The 19,398-nt window shown below is 41.9% G+C and overlaps 1 protein-coding gene across 5 annotated transcripts in view; it reads left to right on the top strand.

Annotated features, from left to right (window-relative positions):
- Nucleotides 1-19,398, top strand: part of OSBPL8 (oxysterol binding protein like 8) — a 287,476-nt gene that overhangs the window by 152,459 nt on the left and 115,619 nt on the right. For all 5 annotated transcript variants that reach the window (XM_073651822.1, XM_073651823.1, XM_073651820.1 and 2 more), the window contains one exon: nucleotides 15,634-15,771. In XM_073651822.1, coding sequence (XP_073507923.1) covers nucleotides 15,634-15,771 — 138 coding nt within the window. The remainder of the gene's footprint in view (nucleotides 1-15,633; nucleotides 15,772-19,398) is intronic.

The raw sequence follows: 19,398 nt of genomic DNA, 5'->3' as shown, positions 1-19,398 counted from the left end.
CATTTTTTTTCTAGCCCCCCGCCCCCCTCCATTTTTAATAACCAGCAAAGGCAAAGACAACAGCTGGGGGCTGATATTAATAGGCTGGGAAGTTCCATGGATATTGGCCCCTTCCCAACATAATAGCCCAGACATTAGGGAAAGGGGGAGTGGAGACCTCCTAGGCTTATCTAATATCACCCTGTCTCCCCTACAGTCCCTATATTGGTTCCTTACCAATTGCCAAACAGGAAACCTAAGCCCAGTATACCCCTAGAGCTAGGCCCTGGATATGGATAGAGGGGTGGGGTGAGCACTGGTCAGTCCCCACTATAAAATAAAGACAACAAGGGAGCTAAGAAACTTATCTTGAGCAGACTTAAGAGAAATTACACCAAACGTCCTCCAAAGCACCAGAGAGGAAGTAAACCGACTGCAATAGCTCCAAGCCTTCACAAGGGAACATGTGAATATCACCGGCCCCTCCCTGCGGCAAACTAAAAGTATTTAAACACCCAGCCAAGGGTGTCAATAAGAGCAGGAGGGAGGTAGCCACTGGGTCCTAAAGTGAGACAAATTTGAAAAGGCGTCTGTAATGCCAAACAAAGTGACTTTCTGTTACCAGCTGACAACAGCTGTCTGCTTTCCCTTGGCTGATTATTAAAAATACGGGGATCCCACTTAGTTTTTTTTTTTTCATTTATTTATTAACAAGTACAGTATACTACACACGCAAGGCACTGCTCCATTCTTCCGCTTGGACCTCCGCCACTTGGTTCAAGAATATTATTTTTTTGTATTCTGTTATTTTAAGTCATTTTCTTATCCACATTTGTTTGCAGGGCAATTATCCTGCTCTTACCCCCATTTTGCTTCCTTTTGCAGCCCCCTAAGCCCTTAATACGACCATTTTACAGCACTAAAGTTCAGGTACCCATTGACTTATATGGGGGTCGGGGTCAAGTTCTCATACTCGAACCAAACTTTGGACTAAAGTTCAGCTGAACCCGAATCCCTAGTCATGTGATCTCTAGTGTGACAAAAAGTCCAGTACATGTGCTAATGTGTTGATAGGAAATCAGTCTCTGAATTCCTGTGAACTACACAAAGACACCATCACCTATCGAATCTTTTCTGGCAGCTTTCAGGCTGCTTTCCTTTCCATACAGCTGCACCCTCCCTGAGCCTCTGTATGTCCTCCCATGCCGCTAAAGATATGGATTATGTTTTATGAAACTGTCTAAAAGAAAATCTGTCTTTGCTACTCATAGCAACCAATCAAACAGCTTCTTTCATTTTGCATTTTACTGCAGTAAAGTAAAAGCTGTGTTGTGATTGGTTGCTTTTTCTGCCACAGTTTCTGAAATGTGGCCTATTCTTTATGTAAGAGAACAGTGATTATAGTAGGTGAGGCATGCTGAAGCTGCATCATATACACTGGATACACTGAGACTCTGCTGTGTTCATTACATTGGACATACATTGATACTCTGCTGTATATATTACATAGGAGACAGAGACTCTGCTGTATACATGACATAGGAGACACTGAGACTCTGCCTTGATATCATATTATACTTTTCCGCTCTGGGATATCTTTCTGCATCGTGGTATCTTTGTAGTTTTAAGCATGGCTACTATAATTGGCTTTATAGTTTTGAAAAAAATTAATATTATTCTTTAATAATAACCTATTATTAAAAATCTAGAATGGATGAATTTATAATTGCATTGTTTACAGCCCGTTGTTTAGTCACCGGCAACATCTGCAGTCTTTCTGTGGTAGATGGTCTCCTAGACAAGGAGTGCAGCGCTTACAATCTCTTTTCTATACAGCTTTCTGTCACTTTTGGTCAGATGCTGATCCTGTTATCTTCAGGGCAACTGCACTCCTCCAATGGAGGCAGCATATAAAGAAAGGTGCTCACAGAAACTTATGAGTCAAAAAAAAAATGAAATTTTATTAAATTCATTAAAATTAACACAAAATGAGGAATAAAAAAATGGACATAGGTGAATGTAACAAAGTGACCAAAAAGTGGCACCATAGTACTGCCAGGTCAATATAGTATAATAAAAGACATGCATAATACATAAGTTCAATTCCTGATAATATGAAATGTTATCAAACAAGTGTGAGGAGATAATTTGCATATTCCCACTGCATTTTGGGGTAAGTGAAGAGTCTCCGCGAGCTCAAAGAACACTGGATTTTGGCTGTTGGAGCTGAAAAGAGGACATCGGTAAACCAGGGGAGGAGTCCTGAGGAGATAATTTGCATATTCCCACTGCATTTTGGGGTAAGTGAAGAGTCTCCGCGAGCTCAAAGAACACTGGATTTTGGCTGTTGGAGCTGAAAAGAGGACATCGGTAAACCAGGGGAGGAGTCCTGAGGAGATAATTTGCATATTCCCACTGCATTTTGGGGTAAGTGAAGAGTCTCCGCGAGCTCAAAGAACACTGGATTTTGGCTGTTGGAGCTGAAAAGAGGACATCGGTAAACCAGGGGAGGAGTCCTGAGGAGATAATTTGCATATTCCCACTGCATTTTGGGGTAAGTGAAGAGTCTCCGCGAGCTCAAAGAACACTGGATTTTGGCTGTTGGAGCTGAAAAGAGGACATCGGTAAACCGTGCGCCGGTAGGTGCGCGCATTTTGAAGCTTTTTTTTTAAGCTTTTTTCACTGTTTTCAGAACATTAACAATAAGAACATAAGAGTCCAGGAGCCATTTGGTGAGCTGCATATCCTGCTACATGTTCACAGACTTGCCAGTGGAAAAGCCAAACTTCACATGCCAGAAATGCAAGCTTGTGTCCCTGTTGGAGGAAAAGTTGCGAAATCTAGAAGAGAGGTTAACTACCTTGAAAATCATTAAGGAAGGTGAAGAGTTCTTAGACAGAGCAGAATTATCTCTTCATGATTCAGAAAGAGAAGAAATTCGAACTGCACCTGACGAAACAGAGGAATGGAAGCATGTGACCCACAGAAGCAGGAGGATCGAGAGGCAGTCAGCACCCATACTGCTCAGGAACCAGTACCAGACTCTCACGCAGGAGAACCATGAAGAAATACAGCAAAATAAGACTTTGCCAGCAATGAATAACCTTGTAAGCCCTCAGAATCCTCCTGGATGGAGAAAGAAGAATGTTGTGAAGAAAAAACGGAGAGTGGTGGTCATGGGGGATTCCCTGTTAAGAGGAACAGAGGCCGCTATCTGCAGACCAGACATAACCTCAAGAGAAATGTGCTGTCTTCCAGGAGCAAAAATTAAAGATGTGTCTGACAGGATATCAAGACTCTTCAGACCTACAGATCACTACCCATTCCTGCTAATACATGTGGGGACAAATGACACCGCAAGAAAGGACCTGGAAACCATCTGCAGTGACTTTGAAGACTTAGGCAAGAAAGTGAAAGAATTGGGAGCGCAGGTGGTCTTCTCATCCATCCTCCCAGTGGATGGCCATGGAACAATGAGGTGGAATAAGATTCTACAGGTGAACAACTGGCTACGTCGATGGTGCCGTCAACAAGGATTTGGATTTCTGGATCATGGAATGAATTACCTATACGATGGACTACTTGCTAGAGATGGGGTGCACCTTACGAAGACTGGAAAACATGTATTTGGAAGTCGCCTTGCTACACTCATCAGAAGAGCTTTAAACTAGAACAATGTGGGAAGGGAAGCAAAAGGCCAGAAAAAGCCATACAGCTGACAAATACTATTGAGATCTCTGCTACTGGAAGTGGAAAGGAAGAACAAAGACAAAACAATTTAAATAATAAAAATATGGGAGGAAGAGAAACCAATCACAAACTAAAATGTTTTTATACAAATGCACAAAGCATGGGCAACAAACATGGAGAATTGGAACTACTAATGCAGGAAAAGGAATATGATGTCATTGGAATCACTGAAACTTGGTGGGACGATACACATGATTGGAATAAAAGGCTAAAAGGATACAACTTATTTGCAAGAAACAGACTTGATAAACGAGGAGGAGGTGTTGCATTGTATGTTAGAAAAGCGTATATCTGCACAGAGATTGAAGCTTCAGAGACTGGGAGTTCTGTGGAAACTGTTTGGGTAAGAATACAAGGAGAGAACAACGGAAAGGACACCATTGTAGGCATTTACTACAGGCCACCTGGGCAAGCTGAAGATATGGATGAACTCTTTATGTATCAAATGACCAAGTTCTCCAAAAAATATGACGTAGTGGTCATGGGAGATTTCAACTATCCAGACATTTGTTGGGAATCTCTCTCAAGTAAAACTAACAGGTCAAGCAAATTCTTATCCTCTCTTGCTGACAACTTTATCTTCCAAAAGGTAGGGGAGAAAACAAGGGGATCTGCTACTTTGGATCTAATCCTTATAAACAGGGAGAAAATGGTTGAGGAGGTAAAGGTGGCTGGGACCCTAGGAGGCAGCGATCATGCTATTATAGAATTTTGGATAACTAGAGGAGGAAGACATGTGAAGACTCAGACTTCAAGGTTAGATTTTAGAAAGGCAGATTTTAAGAGACTCAGAAAGAGAATAGGAGGGATCCAATGGCTGGATGTCCTTAAGGACAAAAATGTCCAGGAAGAATGGGAAATTTTTAAAAATGAGATTCTCAAAGCACAATCGTTAACAATCCCGAAAAGTAGGAAGAATGGGAAGCATTTAAGGAAACCAGGATGGATGAACACAGAACTTAAACAGATGCTAAAAAGAAAGAAAGAAATGTTTATTAAATGGAAAGAGGGAGGCATATCTAAAGAAGATTATAATGCAGTCTGCAGATCCTGCAGGGCACGTATCAGGTTAGCTAAAGCTGACAATGAATTAAGGCTTGCAAGAGATGTCAAAAGCAATAAAAAAGGATTTTGGGGGTATGTCAAAAGTAAAAGAAAAGTCAAAGATGCTATAGGATTTTTACAGGATGAAAATGGAGAAATGGTAAGAGAGGATGTTGAGAAGGCCGAACTTTTTAATTCCTATTTTGCATCTGTTTTCTCTCAGAAAGAAAATGTAACATCAACTGATCTTCACTGTCCTTTTAAAGGAATAGAGGAATCCAAGTTATCTGTAAACAGAAAGATTGTGAGGGAATATTTAGCTAACATAAATGAGTTCAAGTCTCCAGGTCCAGATGAATTACACCCCAGAGTACTGAAGGAGATCGTAGAAGAAATTTTAGAACCACTCTCCATAATCTTTGAAAATTCTTGGAGAACAGGAGAAGTCCCAGAAGACTGGAGAAGAGCAAATGTTGTTCCTATCTTCAAAAAGGGGAAGAAGGTGGACCCAGGGAACTATAGGCCGGTGAGTCTGACTTCTATACCAGGAAAGATCTTTGAACAAATTATTAAACAACATGTATGTAAGTACATGGATAAGAATGAAGTGATTAACCAGAGTCAGCATGGGTTTGTAACTAACAAGTCATGTCAGACTAACTTAATTTCCTTCTATGACAGAATCACTGACTGGGTGGATCAGGGAAATGCTGTAGATATAGTATATCTTGACTTCAGCAAAGCATTTGACAAAGTATCTCACACCATCCTTATTGAAAAAATGACCAAGTATGCAATGGACCAGGCAACTGTTAGGTGGATTCATAACTGGCTTAGTGATCGGACTCAAAGGGTGGTTGTAAATGGCTTCACATCCAGCTGGATGAATGTCTCAAGTGGGGTACCACAGGGCTCCGTCCTGGGACCTGTATTGTTCAACATCTTTATCAATGATTTAGATGAAGGAATTGAGGGTAAACTGCTTAAATTTGCTGATGACACAAAGCTAGGAGGGATAGCTAATACTAGAGAAGAGAGAGAGAGGATTCAAAAAGACCTAAATAAACTGGAGCAGTGGGCAGCAACCAACAGAATGGTTTTTAACAGGGAAAAATGCAAAGTACTACATCTGGGCAATAAAAATGAAAAAAGCATATACAGAATGGGAGGAATAGAGCTAAGCAACAGTACATGTGAAAAAGACTTAGGTATACTAATAGATCATAGACTAAACATGAGTCAACAGTATGATGCAGCAGCAAAAAAGGCAAATACAATTCTGGGATGTATTAACAGAAGCATACAGTCTAGATCACGTGAAGTCATTATCGGTCTTTACTCCTCTTTGGTCAGACCTCATCTGGAATACTGTGTACAGTTTTGGGCACCACATTTTAAAAAAGACATCGACAAACTGGAGCAAGTTCAGAGAAGAGCGACCAGAATGGTGACTGGTCTGCAAACCATGTCCTATGAGGAACGGTTGCAGGATTTGGGAATGTTTAGCTTGCAAAAAAGAAGACTGAGAGGAGACTTAATAGCTGTCTACAAATATGTCAAGGGCTGTCACATTGTAGAAGGATCATCTTTATTCTCATTTGCACAAGGAAAGACTAGAAGCAATGGGATGAAACTAAATGGGAGGAGACACAGATTAGATATTAGAAAAAACTTTTTGACAGTTAGGGTGATTAATGAGTGGAACAGGCTGCCACGAGAGGTGGTGAGTTCCCCTTCAATGGACGTCTTCAAACAGAGGCTGGACAGACATCTGTCTGAGATGATCTAGTGAATCCTGCTTTGAGCAGGGGGTTGGACCAGATGACCCAGGAGGTCCCTTCCAACTCTACCATTCTATGATTCTATGATTCTAAGTGAAGCTATGATGAAAGTCAAAATGGTACCAACAAGTTTTCTAGGTAGCAAGACCTATTATAGTGAATGAATAGAGTTGTAAAAAAGAACCTATTGCATGCTGAAATAATACAAAGAGATATCCGTATAACTTAGCCTAGATTTGCGGTGGTGCCACCACCCCGACGTGCATTTCGGTGGGTTTGCCTCCTGCCGAAGAATGCACGCCTGCCTAAACGCACGTTGTGGTGGCACCGCAAAGCTAGTCTCAGATGAGCTTCTTTAGTTTATTGTCCTTTACATAGGTACTAGACATCTTTATTTATGTTTATTTGATGTATGTACCTTAGCTGCCATCTCCTTTGTGTCTGCAGAATTTCAGGAGTTAACAAAAGTCTCACTGCTTGGAACATTGGAAAGCACACAGTTCAGGCAATCGCAGCAGCCATGCCACTAGTGCAAGATCTCAATCATCAGGAGTGCACTGCCTTTCAGCAAGCAAGAATCCAGGATTCTGGAGAGTAGTGCGCCATTAAAGACTAGGTTGCTTATAGAGACTAATCCGCGATTTTATTGATTAAAAGAGAGCCTGCTATGTCCAGAAACGCTATTTACTTTCAGATATAGGAGTAATCTACCAGTAATTGAAGTTTAAACCCTGTGTATCCAGTAGAAAATTAAGTTGTATTCTCCCTGCAGCTGGTCTCTTACAGTCATCAGGGTAGTGCTAGGAGCGGTTACGGTCACCGCTCTCCATAAAGTGAGCACATTATAATCAATCCCAAGCACTTTGATTGACAGCCTGCTGTCCAGACGCACACTGCACACATACCCTGAATAGCAAGCTGTTAATGTGTTGGGGTGTGATACAGTAAACTCTGACTGTAATCTAATCCTGCACTGCCACAAAGACTGGAAACGAGTGGCTGAAGGGAGAATACAACTTCATTTTCTCTCTGTAGCCGCAACTCTAGTAAGGCAGCTAAGCAGGTTTGAAACAGTATTTACCTGCAGATTACACTCTGTATCTCCAGGTAAATAGCATTTCTGGACATCACAGGTTTCCTTTAATTGTGAGAATTGTAAAAAAAAAAAAAAAAAAAAAAAAAAAAATCTACGAAGAAAAGCGAATATTTCAGTTTCTTTGAAAATCTATTTTAAGACTTTCAGAAGAAGTGCAAATCCGTTTGGAGGCAGTCATAAGGAGAGATACTGAGGAACCTGTCAGTATCTGCTGCTGTTAACAAGTATTGAAAACAATATAAGGTTCTGTTTAGGTGAAAATGAATTTTGCATCACGGTATCCATGTGTGGGCCTGACAGATTGCCAAAGCAGCTGTCCTAACTTATTACCTACAATATACACTACATGACAGCATAGAATGGTACGGTTTAATTATCTGTAACATTCCTACTTCAGTATGCACAAGCCGCCGTAGGAGGTCTGCAAATAATTTTTCACTGTTTCTATTATTATATTACATTTACATCAATCATTTTCTTTTGTTCTCACTAAGATATTACCCTTTGCAGTGTAGAGGTTTGTCTGTAGTTTATAATCAGTGGAAACAGTGTCGATATCCACAATTTTGTGTGAATATAGCCCAGTGGATTTGCTGTGATAATTCTGCAGCACATAGGTTCCATGTGAACAATATCCTACATATAAATCATACTTACCTTTTCTTTATGCATTCATGCTGTTACATTTGGTATGATAAAAAGGGCTAGAATAACCAAAACCTTACACTATTAAAGAGGTTGTCCACTACTTTTTCATTGATCACCTATCCTTAGGATAAGTCATCAATGTCTGATCGGTCGAGGTCCGACATTTGGCACCCCCTCCGATCAGCTGTTGTCATCGCCGAGCTGCTCGGTCTTCTGGTAGTGAATGAGGCTTGGTACTACATATGCACCTTCTATTCAAATCATTTGGAGGCTGCCAGCTCCACAAAGTGATTACTTCCGGCCACCGACACAGATAACAGCTGATCGGGGGTTCCGGGTGCCGGACCCTGGCCGATCAGACATTGATGACCTATCCTAAGGATAGGCCATTAATGTAAAGGTAGTGGACAACCTGTTTAAAAGGTTTGTCTGTCCACTTAAAATTAAGAAAATAACTCCTGAGAATCGTGTAAATTATAAAAGAAACAATATTCAACTTGCTTCTTCCCCGCCACTCACTTTTTTAGGTTTTGTGAATGTTATGCTGGTATCAATACATCCTACTCCATTTGAATAATTCAGTAGGTGACTGCTGCAGCCAACCACAGGGGACAGAGGTGATAAACCAGTCTTCACAAGTAGCAGTCACATATTTGTCCTGATGAAGTATAAAGTTTACAGACCGGCATAAGACCTTTGCGGAGGTATTAGCAATCAAAGTACCGTATTTTTCGGACTATAAGACGCACTTTTTTCCTCCAAAGTTTGGGCGTGTGGGAGTGGAGAGGGGTGAATATTCATGCTCTTTAATAGCGGGAACACGCGATAGCCCGGCAGCTGCAGGAGAAGCGCTGCGGCTACACTATGTGCCGGCTATTAAGGTGAGTGAAGTCACTGCTCCACACGTGCGCGCACAGTCCAAGCGTGGGGAGCCGTGACTATTCCGGAAGCTCATCTCACCTTGTGAGGGCGCATGGCAGTGGCATCATGCGCGGCTCACACAGTGAGATAAGTGCTGGCAGCAGAGCAGGATGCAACACTGGAGCACAGGGAAGAAAGGTGAGTAGAAGTGTTTATTTTTTTGTGTGCAGCTTGATGAGGGATTGGAGGGGCCATACATACCAGGAAGATGGATGAGGGGTACCCTGCATTCCAGGAAGATGGATGAGGGGTACCCGGCTTTCCAGGAAGAGGAATGAGGGGTGCCCTGCATTCCAGGAAGAGGAATGAGGGGTGCCCTGCATACCAGAAAGAGGGATGAGTGGTGCCATGGATATCAGGAAGAGGGATGAGGGGTGCTATGCATACCAGGAAGAGGGGTGAGGGGTGCCATGCATACCAGGAAGAGTGGTGCCTTGCATACCAGGATAGGGATGAGGGGTGCCATGCATACCAGGATAGGGATGAGGGATGCCATGCATAACAGATAAGAATAAGAGGGGCCTTGCATACCAGGATAGGGATGAGGGGTGCCATGCATACCAGGATGGAGATCAGGGGTGCCATGCATACCAGGATGGAGGGGTGCCATGCATACCAGGATGGGGGATTGGGGTGCCATGCATACCAGGATGGGGGATTGGGGTGCCATGCATACCAGGATGGAGATGGGGGACACGTATAATACGAAGAGGGGACCATATATTCCAGGATGGGGGATATTAACAGAATTGGGGGACATTACCCCTATAACAGTGTCAGCAGCAGACACCCTCCCCCTTAACAGGGCATCATGACCACATTTTTTGCTTACATTTTTTTCCTATTTTCCTCCTCTAAAACCTAGGTGCGGCTTATGGTCCAGTGCATCTTATAGTCCAAAAAATACGATATTTGGTAGCTGATGAGTTTTTCGTTAAGTCCAAGTGGGTGTTTTCAGGTAGTTTTCACTGGGGGTATGTACTTCTTTCCCCTATGTAATGTTGACCAATCATAAGCAGGCATCAACAGCAAGGGAACAAAAATTAACTCTTTAGCTGCCAAATAATTAGATTTTTTTAAAAATTTATTTTTCCCCTCCTTTGCGAAGATGTTGGCTATCAAAAAAAAAAAATACACTTTTTATTCTGCTCTGCGAGCACTATTATTGTGTGTCCAGTTCAGCGTGAAAAATGTTGAGATTGATCCTCTTTAAGTTCTGGGCGACACTTTTAAATGAAGATAAAGATAAGTTTATTGTTGAATAAGGAATTTCCGCTGTCTCAGTCTCATTATCATGAATAGCCAACATATTAATACATTTTTTTTTTAACTACAAGTAGTATCCCTCTTCATGTACCATGTTGCCTCTTTTCTGAAACATCTTCAGTTTAGGTCTTAATTTTAAAAGGCAAACCTATATATCTCCATGGTAACAAACTTTGAGCAAATTCTCTATAGCCTGATCCTGCCGTCATCTCTCTTAAAGGGAATCTGTCAGCAGGTTTTTGCTATGTAATCTGAGGACAGCATAATGCAACCGCTGAGACACAGATTTCAGGGATGTCACTTATTAGGTTGTGTGCTGTTGTTTCCATACAATGAAGGTTTTATCACCAGTAAATTATCTCTGCACGCGAGCCCTTAATAATAATAATAATAATAATAGTTTATTTTTATAGCGCCAACATATTCCGCAGCACTTTACAAATTTTAGGGGGGGCATATACAGACAATACAGAATAAGCATATCTCATATCGAACGGAGTGAGGGCCCTGCTCGCGAGCTTACAGTCTATGAGGAAGTGGGGGAGACACAAAAGGTAAAAAGTACATATATTGTATAATGCAGCCTTGATATACTGAATAGGATAAATAATAATACATGGACTGGTCGCCAGCCAGTATGTGTGCAGTCCTGACAGAGGCTTTTATGTGCATGGTTGGTTTGAACCCGAAGTTGAAGAAGATTTTAATATGGGGGAAAGCTGGGATGGACAGAGTGTGTTTAGGTGATACGCCAGTCTAAAGAAATGTGTTTTTAGGGTTCGCTTGAAACTGTGGGTATTGGGAATTAATCGAACTGTCCTGGGTAGTGCATTCCAGAGAATTGGCGCAGCACGCGAGAAATCTTGGAGACGGGAGTGGGAAGTTCGGATTATGGAGGATTTTAGTTTCAAGTCATTTGCAGAACGGAGGGCACGTGTAGGGTGGTAGACTGAGACAAGGGAGGAGATGTAGCCCTTGTCCGACCACGCCCCCTCCTCTTATATGCAGCTCACTGTCAATATACAATGCACATGGAAAGCTGTGGTGCGGGCAGGGTTCTGCTTTCTGAGCTCTGCTGCATATTGTATCACAACTTCTCTGCTGCACCCAGTATCCTAAGTGATGCATCACTGGAATCAGGGTCTCTTTAACTACTTTATGCTGCTCTCAGATGAAGTAGCTAAAATCTGGTTGCATATTGCCTTTAGTTCTAACCCCAGAATAGTTTCTAGCCTGCTAATTATATGATGGAAATAAAATCATTTGCACAGTGGTGTGATTTTTTTTTTTATTAATAAAATTTCCACAAATAAAACTTAAATAGTTTGAACAGATGTCAATGGTTACCTAGTTACATTTGGGAATATTACTGTTGCAGTGGTTTCTGAAAAAGGTGCAATATTCTTAGTCACACTGGACTTGTTTCTTGAGAAAATATTGTTGAAGGTCACAGCAAGGTGCCAAATAACTGAGGAAACGTGTCTGCTTGTAGACTGTTGCAGAAAGCTGTGTAGTGTCTGGTAATTCAGCATGGATTGCTTGCAATCCAATATTATTGAATAGGCAACCTAATAAAATGAATTACTCCAATCTTAATGACTTTAGCGCTAATCTTAAAAGTCTTGACACCTTGAAAAGAATACTTTCTTGTGTATGGAGTGTAGAGATTTTAACTATTTCTTTTATGCCATTATGTTTTCTATGCTGCTAATAAATCCTAGACTAAGCACTCGTATATCTGTTAGAATGTAACATAATAGGGATTTCCAAAGATTTTAGCATGTATGATATGCTATGTAATACTGTACACCAGCATTTACTAAACTTAAAGCACCCCTGTCATTTTAGGTAAGTTTTGTGTTGTAATATGACTTGTATCCTGCAGTATAAACTGATTTTCCCCTTTGCAGACTCCATCTCTAATTTTCAGTTCTGTATGAACTATTGGGAGAAGATAAGCTGTTATGTTGTCTCCTATAAACAGTACATAAAAAGCGGGCGTCCTGATCTTCTTTCTTTGTAGCTCACAAGGAGAAACAACAAAAGCATGGAAAGAGTATTACAGCAGTACGGAGCAGTGTGACTGTGAATCCAGCTTTGGGAGGAGCCAAATCATTTTCTAGAAAGCTGAAAGCTACTGTTCGACCCCTGTGTGCTTCCTTGCCTTTATATCACTCTGCTCCCCCCCCCCTTTCTCTATAGGGTAAAATAGGAGATGTAATCTGACACCTCAGTGGTGCTATCAGTCCATCTTACTTTGACCAAGACTGATATGAGCTGTTTTTCCAGAATGGATGGTTAGTTCAGGAAGCAGTGGGGAGAGAAAACAGCATAGTTTTGTGATAAGATATATTACAAGCTTTCTTATATTCACTAGTATTATAGATTTATACCAAGTTTGTTGAAGGGACAGTGACCATTTAATTGATTGCCTTGTTCTGAAATTGCAGTCCAGTGTCAGATCTCTGTTCGCAGTTGTATGTTTCTAATAGTCTCTCGGTCCTGTACAAACTCTTCTCATTATCTTCATATCATCACACCTAAATACAAGCATATCGCAGCTCCAATACAAGCGGTTACAGCTACAAAGGTTAATAAGTCTGAAATGCCTGTAGAAACGTTTTCATAAAGATTTGCGGACTGTGTATTTATAGCTCTTTACAGCAAGCACTAAAAAAACTATCCTCAAGGGACAATACTTTTGGTTCAACCTAAATTATTATTTAATATTTACTTTTCATTGGGCAGAGCTAAACTTGTAGCCTGGGGCTAGGTGTATCAGGTATTTTATATACATGGTAATAATACTATATGTGTAAATACATGTATAATCTTTTTTACCCTGTCTTGGGTTATTGTACATGTGGTCGGACAGGGATCAGTAGCCTTCGGGATGTAGGTCATGTTTTCATGAGACACTGGATAGACTGCAACCATTAGCGCATCTGTGGGTGGCCAGGGTTTCTGCAGTAATTGACTGCCAGACTTAGTTAGGCCAAGACCCCCACTTGCCCGTCGTTTACTAATGACCACACAATTTTGAAGGTTTAACTTGCAGCCTTTGCCCAGCTGCCGGTGGGCAATGTTTTGCGACTTGTCACTAGCTAGATCATATGTTAAAATGGCCACCTTTACTTGTAGGAAAACCAGGTTGGCATAGGGCACAAATAAGTTTAACAGTAGAATGCCAAGGTTTATAGTGAGCCAAAGTGGCCGAGTCTGACCTTGTAAGATGTGCAGAACCCGTGCATTAAGGGACACTGTCTTTGACACCATAGTTATTATTTATTTATTATGCTTTGCTGATATAGCGCCATTAAATCCACAGCGCTTTACATCATTATTATCTCTGTCCCCATTGGGGCTCACAATCTACATTCTCGATCAGTATGTCTTTGGAGTGTGGGAGGAAACCGGAGAACCCAGAGGAAACCCACACAAACTCCTTGCCGATGTTGTCCTTGGTAGGTTTTGAGCTCAGGACCCCAAACCACTGAGCCACAGTGTTAAACACTTCCTTTTCCTTCTTGCGAAGTAACTGCATTCATATTGCATGGCTGAATGAGTACTTCATTTTTGTTTTTATTAAATTGCCATACTGTCCAAAATAGGTTGCCAAATCCTGTCTGACAAAAACTAGCCTTTCTTTATGATCTCGTGGGTAAAATTCTGCACCTCCAATTTGTGCATATGTCAAATGGAAATCGGCATCCTGTTTCTATTTTGAGAGAAAACTAATGTGGTTCCCAATGTACCGGTATCTAGTGTTCTCATACAAATCAGTTTCTAATTTTCTCAACTACATTGTAAAATGACACTTTAAAATGGACTGTTCTAATGAGTCATGATTTACGTGGGTCATTTAGCTTGTATTTATATTAATAGTATTCCCAACACAGTAATTAAATATTCAGCTCATTAACCGTTATTAATATTTGCAATACAGACATTACTAAAGGAGATGTCCAGAGGTAGAAAAGTGTTTGATTGGTGAGGAAATGTAATATAATTGAACTTACTAATATGCTTTATTGTGATGATCTGCTTGGGTAATCCTATTTCAGCACCTTTTTCCTGGTGCCACTTTCTTACTACTGATTGTAAAAGGGGTGACCATCTGGCTTATTTCATGAGCTAAGCCAGTCCCCCTTTTTTTTTTTTTAATCACCGCTGATGTAGAGATGGAAAAGGGGCTGGCTTATCAAATGGACAGCATCAGCCAGCCATATCCCTTACATCACACATGGGCAGCACGGTGGCTCAGTGGTTAGCATTGCAGCCTTGCAGCACTGGGGTCTTGGGTACAAATCCCACCAAGGACAACATCTGCAAGGAGTTTGTATGTTCTCCCCGTGTTTCCATGGGTTTCCTCTGGGTTCTCCGGTTTCCTCCCACACTCCAAAGACATACTGATAGGGAATCTAGATTGTGACCCCCTTTGGGGACAGCGCCAATAATGTCCTTAAATTGTCTGAATTGTAAAGCGCTGCGGAATATATTGGTGCTATATAAAAAAAAAGATGATTATCATTATTATGGAGGTGGAACCAGAAAAGCAGAGCTGAAATTTGATTATCCATTTAGTTTAAGTTTCTGAAACAATAGAATATTTTGTCCAAACATTTTCTTATTTATGGCATTCACCTATTCTAATCTGGTGTTTCTGGATGCCCCCACCTTTAGTTCCATGTACCATTGGGTGTGCTATCTTCCCACTACTTTTATATTGACGACCTATCCTTAGGATACGTCATTAATATCAGAGCAGTGTGGGTCCGACACAGTACACCCCCACCGATTAGCAGGTCATTGCTACCGCCAGCCGGAATGTTAACAGTTGCATAGATGAACAGCACTGCTCTGTCAACTGTGTAGCGGCCGCTGCTGAGTGCTGCAGATATGACCCTATTTGAGTAATAGAATAACTCATCAATATAAGAGTGGAGCAACCATTTATCCTAAATGCTCTGCCTGACCTCCTCAATTCTCACAGACCTATTAGGACAGCTTAGTCATGTGCTGTAGCCTACAAGCATGCCTTCAGCCTATGAGATGACGCTGCCAACCCTACCATTCTTTCAAAGGTTGTGCAATATGGTTGATGGGGATATCGAACATTTCTGAAGGTTTTGTGTTTTCTCTCTCCAGATGTGGTAACAAACAGTGATGAGTCTCCCGTGATAATTCCGGCAAAAATGAGCCAGCGGCAGGGTAAAGACGCATATCTATCTCCAACCAAAGACTTGGTCCAGGCTACGCTAAGTCCCGGGATCATCCACAGTCATGGTAGGAAGCTCTAATCTGAATTCTGTTGTAAATTCATGGGTCCTGAATTGATACAAGTTCTGCACGCTTTTCAGGCGTCTCGGTGGCGCTGTGGACCTTGAACAGGATTTTTGCTTTTGTCCATAATAACCTTGAATTTCTGTTTACTCTACAGTGTCTGTCTTTTATATTTAGACTCCTAAAACCTTCAAGTGCAGGAAATAGCAGATATGATTTGTATTGATGCCAAATATTGTGATGCAGCTCAGTATTTCTCCTTTGAAATTGAACAAGTGAATCATGAAAAATTGTAGTTTATTTAGGTAATTATTCACGTAGAGTTTAATCTGGTGAAAATGTGACTTTTTTATTTCTAATGTTCTGTATGTACATCATCAACACAAATAACATATCTGGTAAAAATATGATAATTTAGGAGACTGGTGAATTAGGTTTTTCCAATCTTAAAGGTGTTGTCAGAAGTTATAGGGGCTTTATGTTTTAAAATGTATCCATATTTCCACAGGCTTACGCTAGTGAAAAATAATAAAATCACAGTTTCTTACTCTTCGTAGGTTCAGTGATACCTCTCTGCTGCTGCCCCTACTCTTTGTTGACAGGCTGCAGCTGTGACGTCATGACTAAGCGTATGTGACTGCCACAGCCAATCACCAGGTGATGCTGATGTAGGAGGCATGAGCTGCTGATCACAGGCTCAGGCTACAGCCGTTACGTGCGCTGTAGTTGTGATGTCACCGCTGCAGTTTGTCAACAGTGCTTAGTGGCAGCTGCAGAGAGGCATCACTGGACGTACAGTGGGTGAGTCAGTTAAAATGAGTAAATATATACTCTCCTATTTCAGCTTCTGTTTACTTTTAAGCAGCAATGACATCTTGCATAACACACTTGTTCGCCATTAGTGGTATGGGGTATACAACTGTTGCAGTCAGGGACGGCATAAGGGATGTAAAGGCTATTGCCAGGTAAACATGATGCCAACAGGGAGGATTGGATATGTGGCGCTGGAACACTGGGGGTGAAATGGGTGAGTATATATTTTCTTATTTTAGACGTGTGCAGGTTTTTAAAGGGGGTATTACATTTTTGTGAAACCCATGTCTAAAGCACAGTTTGTTTATAAAAGAAGATAAACAGTTATTTACTCACCTTCCCCAGGTCCAGCGCTGAGTGTCTGCCTCTGCTTTTTGTGTCTGTTATTATCTGCAGCCATTATGTCATGTAGACAGTGCTGAAGCCAATCGGTCAGCTCATCGTCTCTCCCTTGTAGATGGCTCAGAGTCGTGGCACTCACTGATTAGCTGCAACACTGTGAACGTGATATCTGCACTGTAGAAGATAGCAGACACTGGGAGCAGCTGCGAAGACTCAGCGCTGTACACAGGGACAGTGAGTATTCAGTGGCATGTAAAAGTGTGGGCACCCCTGGTCAAAATTGCTGTTATTGTGAACAATTGAGCAAGTTTAAGATTAAATGATCTCTAAATGGGCTAAAGTTAAAGATGACACATTTCCTCTATATTTTAGGCAGAAAAAAAAAATCATTTTTTTTTACATTTTAAAAATTACAAAAAGGAAAATGGGCTGATGCAAAAGTTTGGGCACCCTGCATGGTTAGTACCTAGTAGCACCTCCTTTTGCAAATATCACACCTTGTAAACGCTTTTTGTAGCCAGACAAGAGTCTTTCAATTCTTGTTTGAGGGATTTTCATCCATTCTACCTTGGAAAATTCTTCTGGGTTGTCTTGCTTGTACTGCTATTTTGATGTCTAGACACAAATTTTCAATGCTGTTCAGATCAGGGGACTGTGAGGGCCATTGTAAAACCTTCAGCTTGCGCCTTTTGAGCTTGTCTATTGTGGATTTTTACGTGTATTTAAGATCATTATCCATTTGTAGAAGCCATCCTCTTTCCAACTTCAGCTTTTTTACAGATGGTGGTGTTATGTTTGCATCAAGAATTTGTTGAAATTTCATTGAATCCATTCTTCCCTCTACCCGTAAAATGTTACCTGTGCCAATGGCTGCAACACAACCTCAAAGCATGAGTGATCCACCCCCATGCCTAATGGTTGGCGAGATGTTATTTCCTGACATTCTGTGCCCTTTTTCCTCCACACATACACTACTGTTCAAAAGTTTGGGGTCACCCTGACAATTTTGTGTTTTCCATGAAAACTCATACTTTTATTTATCAAATGAGTTGCAAAATGAATAGAAAATATAGTCTAGATATTGACAAGGTTAGAAATAATGATTTTTATTTGAAAGAATAATTTTCTCCTTCAAACTTTGCTTTCGTCAAAGAATGCTCCCTTTGCAGCAATTACAGCATTGCTGACTTTGGGCATTTTAGCTGTTAATTTTCTGAGGTAATCTTGAGAAATCTCCCCCCATGCTTCCTGAAGCCCCTCCCACAAGTTGGATTGGCTTGATGGGCACTTTTTGCGTACCATACGGTCAAGCTGCTCCCACAACAGCTCAATGGGGTTGAGATCTGGTGACTGCGCTGGCCACTCCATTACAGATAGAATACCAGCTGCCTGCTTCTTCCCTAAATAGTTCATGCATAATTTGGAGGTGTGCTTTGGGTCATTGTCCTGTTTTAGGATGAAATTGGCTCCAATCAAGCGCTGTCTACAGGGTATGACATGGCATTGCAAAATGGAGTGATTGTTAGGAGGGCGGTTGCAGACAACTTTATTAAAATGGAACGCAACCGACCCCGGGGTCCGCTATGCAGCCTGGAGGACTGCTGCCGAACACTTTCTGGGTGGAAAGTAAAGTAACCAACTTAAATGTTAAACCCTTCCGTGTTTCAGCACACAGGAACGGGTATAGCGGTTCGCTCTATCTCCGTTAACTGCACGGGAGAAGAGTGACTGGGATAGCACCTACTTAACTGAAGAACCACTCCGTGTTAATGCACACGGAGCGGGCTTCAGCGGTTCACACAATCTCCAAGAACCGCATGGAGTTGTGCGACCGGAGGGAAAGCAGTAGCCCTGTCTTCGATACAGGCGCTACGCTGTAGGGATTGGCGCTAAGATGCGTGTGTGACTACACGACGGGTACACGTGCCTCCAGCCGGCGTGCCACCGGACTGAAGGGTACTACTCCACGTGGCTGACAGGTGATAGCCGTGGACAGGGCGTCTGCAGGCTGCTCGAGGTGTTAGGCAACCCCTTTGGCTGAGCCAGGCTGCAAGACGTAGCTACCTACCTAAGCAAATCTAAGCCTGCCTGAGTGACCTGTGCTAATCAGCCGAGCAAACTCTGGCATCGGCAGGTCACGGAGAGAGCAGCTAGAGAGCACGTGGAATACACTCGTCCACACAACTGCAACACATGCAAAATGATCTGAGCGCGTCACCATGTTTGTGTGCGGGCCTTTTAAAGACTAAGCCCTGCCCACCGACGCGCCATTGGTGACTTTACCCATGGACCAGCCAGGCGGTGCCAGGTCACCGGGTCAGGTGAGTGCCAATCCACCAATCATGATCCGCCAGGTCACGGACATGCTCAGTGCGGCAAATCCTGGACTTAGATTCCACAAGCCCTGTCTCCCTCTGCAACCCAGGCTTAACATTGCTAGGCACAACTACCTGGGAGATAAACAGTGCTCGCGGA

Source organism: Phyllobates terribilis, unplaced genomic scaffold (genome assembly GCF_046119375.1).
Source record: "Phyllobates terribilis strain yellow unplaced genomic scaffold, ASM4611937v1 Scaffold_11__3_contigs__length_659146591, whole genome shotgun sequence".
NCBI classification, from domain to species: Eukaryota; Metazoa; Chordata; class Amphibia; order Anura; family Dendrobatidae; genus Phyllobates; species Phyllobates terribilis.
Note: the sequence above shows the minus strand (reverse complement) of the source record. Positions and strands in the feature narration are given on the sequence as shown.